The 6,000-nt window shown below is 41.5% G+C and overlaps 1 protein-coding gene across 1 annotated transcript in view; it reads left to right on the plus strand.

Moving 5' to 3' along the window:
• The window catches only part of LOC146234291 (contactin-associated protein-like 5), a 43,756-nt gene extending 38,152 nt beyond the window's left edge, over positions 1-5,604 (plus strand). Inside the window, exons 20-24 of the mRNA XM_084688498.1 lie at positions 144-277; positions 1,428-1,515; positions 2,505-2,708; positions 3,095-3,169; positions 3,556-5,604. Of these exons, the coding sequence (XP_084544624.1) occupies positions 144-277; positions 1,428-1,515; positions 2,505-2,708; positions 3,095-3,169; positions 3,556-3,758 (704 nt within the window). The 3' untranslated portion in view covers positions 3,759-5,604. The remainder of the gene's footprint in view (positions 1-143; positions 278-1,427; positions 1,516-2,504; positions 2,709-3,094; positions 3,170-3,555) is intronic.
• The last annotated feature ends 396 nt before the right edge of the window (positions 5,605-6,000 follow it).

The raw sequence follows: 6,000 nt of genomic DNA on the forward strand, positions 1-6,000 counted from the left end.
TCACTCAGGCACGACTTGAGGACAATTGAAATCTTCAAAGTAGCCTGTGTCCCCCCCCCCTCCCCCCTCTATAAAAACATCTGAAATAGATTTTGAAATGCAGCACAGTAATGTCTGTGTTGTTTTGAATCGGTGTCGTCCAGGGAGCCTCCAGATCTGGTACCACCTCCATGCCGCCAGGAAGCCAGATGTGTTCAGCCCCAGAGCCTCCAGCCTGGCAGACGGATTGCTTCACCGCATCAGGATCCATCGCGAGGGCAGGGACGTCTATGTACAGGTGGGTCAGGACACACTAGACCATCACCTCATCACTCACTGTACAAACATCTTCACAGGCACACACAGGCCACAGAACACAAATAAGTTGCTTCAGAAGTTGCGCTTTCAACTAGTGCAATCAGTTAAACGCGTTATTAACGGCGTTAACGCAAACCCATTTTAACGGCATCGATTTTTTTTATCGCGAGATTAACGTTCTTTTTGGCCTAGCAAACTTTTTAGTTTTTTTCACATGCTGTTACAACAATTCGTAAAACTACAACACCACACCGGATTTAGCTAGACCGGAAACAAAACAACGCCGCACACACTTGTTTTGGCTTGCGAGCCGGCTAAAGAGTATAGCCGACGAACGTTACGTTTTGAGTGGATGGCGCGGGCGAGACGCCGAAACGGATGCAAATAAGATTCTGCATGGAAAGTTTACTTTAAAAAAGTTGTCAAATGGTTCCATTAACAAGACCAAAGTGATCTGTGTGTTTTGTCATTGTGAACTGAGCTATCATCGCAGCACGTCCAGTCTGAAATACCACTTGATGGGCATGCACACAGCTGATGCGAAATCTCCGCCCCCTCGTCTTTTCCATGTTGATAAGAGCATTAAAATTAGAAAAAAGAATAGGACGAAAAATAATCAAGGGACATTTGCAATTAATTGCGAGTTAACTATGACATGAATGCTAATCGCGATTAAATATTTTTTATTGTTTGACAGCACTACTTTGAACATAGAACATTGAGATCGTTCTTCCCTTTGGAACTTATTTGGTTTTCACGTATTTCATGTAGGCCCTATTTCATGTTTTGGCTGCTCGCAATGTTTGGGGCTATCTGGTTGTTATGATCAGTGACCTAAGCAGTTTTGTAAAGGTATTTCTTGGAAGTCGCTTTAGATAAAAGTGTCTGCTAAATGCATAAATATAAATGTCTGCTAAATGCATAAATTAGATAATTTAACTTATTGTGTTGGCCGGTTTATCAGTGTGGATGCTGAAGGTTTCAAAATGCATTGGCTAGAATCTTTTACACCGTCGTTTGAAAAGATCATGACAGAACTTAATACTCAATCCATAATATATTGGAAAAACTGCAATGGTTTTAGATTGCTTGAAACCGGGCTTATTATTTGATTATGTTCCACTCACCAGATCGACCAGGACATCCACCGAAAGTACTCCCTGTCATCTGATGCTGAGCTGATCCTAATCAGATCCTTGACTTTGGGCAAAGTCATCGGTAAGCCCCTTTATGAAATGAAACCGTAATGATAGTTAATCAGATATTATGCTGCTTAAGGACGAGCACCCACGTTCAAATATCTATCAAAAAAGAACATTGTGGGTCACTTACTGAACCTTTAGAGGCCAAAATTGCATTGAAAGTAAAAATGAATGTTTAAAGAGTAGAAAATAAATTCCCCTCATATTTTTTTCTGACTCTTGGCTCAACATCATTACCATCATGCACCATTTCCAGATGTCAGGAGAACAGCATAATATCACACAACAAAACAGCACGTTTAGGCCTACTGCACACACCTTTTTGTTGAGCGCTAATGGCATTTAATCTTACATTTAGAGATACAGAATATGTTATGTAATTCACCAGCCGGTAGGTGGTAACATTTACACAAACTATCATATTGTCAGCTTATGTTTGAAATAGCTGGCATAGATACAGAGTCTTAAAATCTTTGTTGTAAAAGCAAAGCTTTCGCTGTGATTGCTAAGTAGCTGGCTCCTTTTTTCATGGCTATTTCATATTCATTCAGTTGAATTGTACCTCCTTTTTATTTCATCTTTTCTCTTAAGTCTTTCATTTTGTTCAATTTGTTTATGATCCCATTGTTTTCATATAAAAAAAGCCCTTTTTGACCTTCTAATCCTATACAAAAAAATTGAGAGTTGATGATCAATGCTGAAGGATGATTCTTTTTATATCCCCTGCTGCTGTTGCCATAGAAACATTCATCTTCAATTCTGTTGGCAACGAGAGTTCTAATTCACAGGGAAGAGAGCTATTGATGTTACATAAAGTTCACTGGGACAAAGACAAAATAGTGTCTTTTCAATAGCCAAGACAAACAACAAACAACAAAAAAAACATGGTAGCATTATTTGTGTAGTGGTTCATTTAGTCCGAAAAAAAGTTTTGTTTAGGGTAACCTTTCTGTCTTCTCGGATCAATCTGCTCTCTAATCTTTCCCTGGTTATTCTGGATCACAGGAAGGGAGAACTTTGACGAGGAAGTGATGCAGGCAGGTTCAAAAGGTTTCATTGGCTGCCTGTCGTCGGTCCAGTTCAATCACGTGGCTCCTCTGAAGGCTGCCCTGCTGAACCGAGGCAGCTCATTGGTCAGCGTACGGGGTCAGCTGGTGGAGTCTAACTGTGGAGCACTGGCTGACTCCACCCCATCACATTCACTCTCAGGTACAAGTCTGTCACACCCTCTCTGCTCTGTCCCTGGATGAACCAACACTGAATTAACATACAAACAAGATCCTCTCCACCTCTCATCCACAGCAGTTTGTGTTCCTAGGCAGCAGACTGGAGGAGTCTAAGTCAGGTGTGGCTGTGTCTTGACTCCAGCTCAGAGCCCGTTATTACATTCCTAGCATAAATCAGGACGCAGTCACAACAATAACGAGCTAATACCTTCCAACCAAATGGAACTTTTGTTTATCATTGTTTGTGCACTTGCACAAAAGCATTATCAGGAACTGCAAACACCCTGTTGAAAGCACATCCATTGTGCCGTACAGCTCAGTCACTCATTACTGAAAGTTAATGAATGAACCTGTGGCTGCCTTCCCCAGATCAAGCTTCCAAGCCAAACAAAGATAAGGAGCAGCTCGGTAATGATACCCGAAACAATTCAGCTGTAATAGGAGGTCAGTTTCTCTGTGTTTTGTTGATTAATGTGGTCTAAGCCCCAGCTGTCTGATGTTTGACTCTGCTCACTCTCTCTTCTCTCTCACACCTTGTTTCCCCCTGGTCTGTTATTCTTTTCATTTTCTACTGCTTTGACTTAAACTCACTCTCTTCACTCTCTTTCTTTCCATTAGATTTATTGGTTACCTACTTTACAATTGACTTACCTCTAAAATGCTCTCCATTATCAAACCGGTTATCAAGATATTGCTACTACAATTCCGTTTTCTATACAATACATGACACTGAGATCCACCGTACATAATCACAGTGTTTGCTTTTAAATCACAAGTTCTCTACCTTGATCAACTAAGATGGCCGCCCCTGGCCCTTCCTTCCTCCTCAGGTGTGGTGACTGCAGTGGTCTTCATCACTCTGTGTGTGGTGGTGGTGATGAGTCGTTTCCTGTACCAGCAGCGCCAGGCCCAGAGGAGCACCAGCAGCATCAAGGAGAAGGAGCAGCAGCGGCACAGTCTGGAGACGGCCTACCGGACCGAGCTGCACCTCCACAACCCAGTCAGGGACAACATTAAGGAGTACTACATCTGACACCCAGTGCCCAGCCAAGCCTTCAAACCATTGCTTCCCTCTCTTCTGTTTCGCCCAGCTGTCTGCACAAGATGTGGCTCCCCCTGGCATCCTCCTCCTCCCAGAGTAGAGACCGAGAAGTCCTTTCTCCCGTAGGGAATTGAAGGAAGACGGGAAGATGTCCCTGCTTCTGTCTAGATACTCAGAAAACAGAAGTTGTAGCTGACAAAGACATTGTGCTGTGGACCAACAAATGATGTTGGCTATGTTGACAGGAGGAGACAGTCCGCTGATAGAATATGACTATGGGTTTGGTGCAATGGATTCATCCAGCGATTTTGTGTACACAGTGTCGGGAGAGGTGGGAGGGCGGAGGCAATATCAAGGGTGAAATGCATAAAAGGTCCCTCAGGATCCTCCAGTAGAGGTGGAAGGGAAGATGGATTCTACGGCTCTATTAAGCTTTTTTTCTGCCTCAATGTGGTGAGTGCAGTTAATGTACTTAAATGACTAGAATATGGTCCAAAATGTAACAACTTTATCCTAGATAAAGAAAACAAGAGTGTAGGACAGGTCTTCCCAGGAAGTGAGACTGTTTGGTGATTGTATCAGTAGCTAATGACAATGTGGTGCTCTAAAAAGGTAAAAACAGGAAGTAATCTCTGGTGAGATCTTGGGGATCTTGGGGAATTTAGGAATTAAGAGGATCACCGGAGTGCTCCTCGGCCCATTACACAATTCTAAATCAAATAATTTTATTTCAGACATCTGCACACTTCAATGTGGAATATCCCAGTAGTTCTCAAACTGAAGGGAGGGGGATCTATACATATATGAATGTATAATATATAGAGAGATACAGTATGTTATAATGCAAGGGGAGGCCTCTTTTTTCAAACAGGGACCTGACTAAATCAGTTTGAGAAACACTGCATTTTCCCTATTATAGAACATTCATCATTGCTTGTTAATTCAAACAGATCGTTAATACATGATAAGATTGCAAAGATGTTAGACAATTCTCTTTGTTCCTCCAAAAACCTTACCTCCAGTTTGCTTTCTGTTTCTTTCAAAGCAAGTATGTTTTCACTGTAGAAGCTGTATGGATGGGGACTGCACTGTGGTAAGGCAAGAGTGTGTAAAAATAACTGCTGCCTGTCCTCTGGCTTGAAAACCTATCAAATACCACTCAAGTGGCGTCTGGCCAAGGGTTAGAAGACCATCAACGGAGCTGAGCCGTGTGTGAACATTTCTATTTTTCCTCCATGTTCTCTTGAACTCGTCTTTTTGTATTTTGTTCAAAGCTATTGTTCATCTTCCGATATTTTTTTATGTGTGTGCTTTCCTGATCAGGGTCACGTGATCTTGTATACCTTTTGTAACATAGCATTCCTGTTTTAGATTTAGGTTGTGGATTAGCACTGCCGATTGTTGTTGTTGGAGACAAAAAAGGGATGCATAGCGTAGATGTGTTTTCTGTCTCACATTAAGAGGGATGATCATGAATGACAAATCTCTTGAATCTAAGAAAATGGTACAGTGACAGTCTAACTACAGCAATGGCAACAACAACCAAAAGAACAAACAATGCATATTTAATATGCTGAAGTCCTACATGAGTAATTATTCATTAACACACTCAATCACAAAGTAGTGAGGTTAACAAAAGCCAGAAAACTTTTGCCTGAAAACCTTTTTATTTACAATTAAAGTGTCCTTGACTGCAAGTTGTAATTAACCTCTGAGACCTTTTTTGTACTCATGTTGATATTGTGGTTATTTTGAGGGCCAGTTTTGTATGGCTTTAATTGTACAGGTATAATATTATCAATATATGTTTAATAAAATCTGACATTCTTTTTTGAAACCAACCATCTCTTCTTGAACACATATTTGCAATTCAGATTCCCCTTCTTGTGTGTCTGTATTCTGGAGCTGAGCCAGCAGATGCCTTCTCAAAGGGACGACCAGAGGCCTGTTCCATAAAGCGAGTTGACCAAATAAGCCAGACTTATGTCAGTAAATTCAACTAATTTCTAGTTCATTCGGTTCCATAAAGCTAGCTCAACGTAGTTCGAACTAGTAGCCTGGCTTCCAGCCCAACTTAGCCCCGCCCACAACAAAAATTTGGTCGGGAAGTTGGGTCTGGAGGGGCTCGTATTGTAGCCTGACGTTGTCATACTCATAATTCTAGTCAGAATATGAGTCTTAAAACTCTCCGTTGGGCTGTGTGTTTCAACTGAACTCGTAAAACAAATGCTTC

This window comes from Hypomesus nipponensis, chromosome 23, assembly GCF_054491055.1.
Source record: "Hypomesus nipponensis isolate SF chromosome 23, ASM5449105v1, whole genome shotgun sequence".
Classification (NCBI taxonomy): domain Eukaryota; kingdom Metazoa; phylum Chordata; class Actinopteri; order Osmeriformes; family Osmeridae; genus Hypomesus; species Hypomesus nipponensis.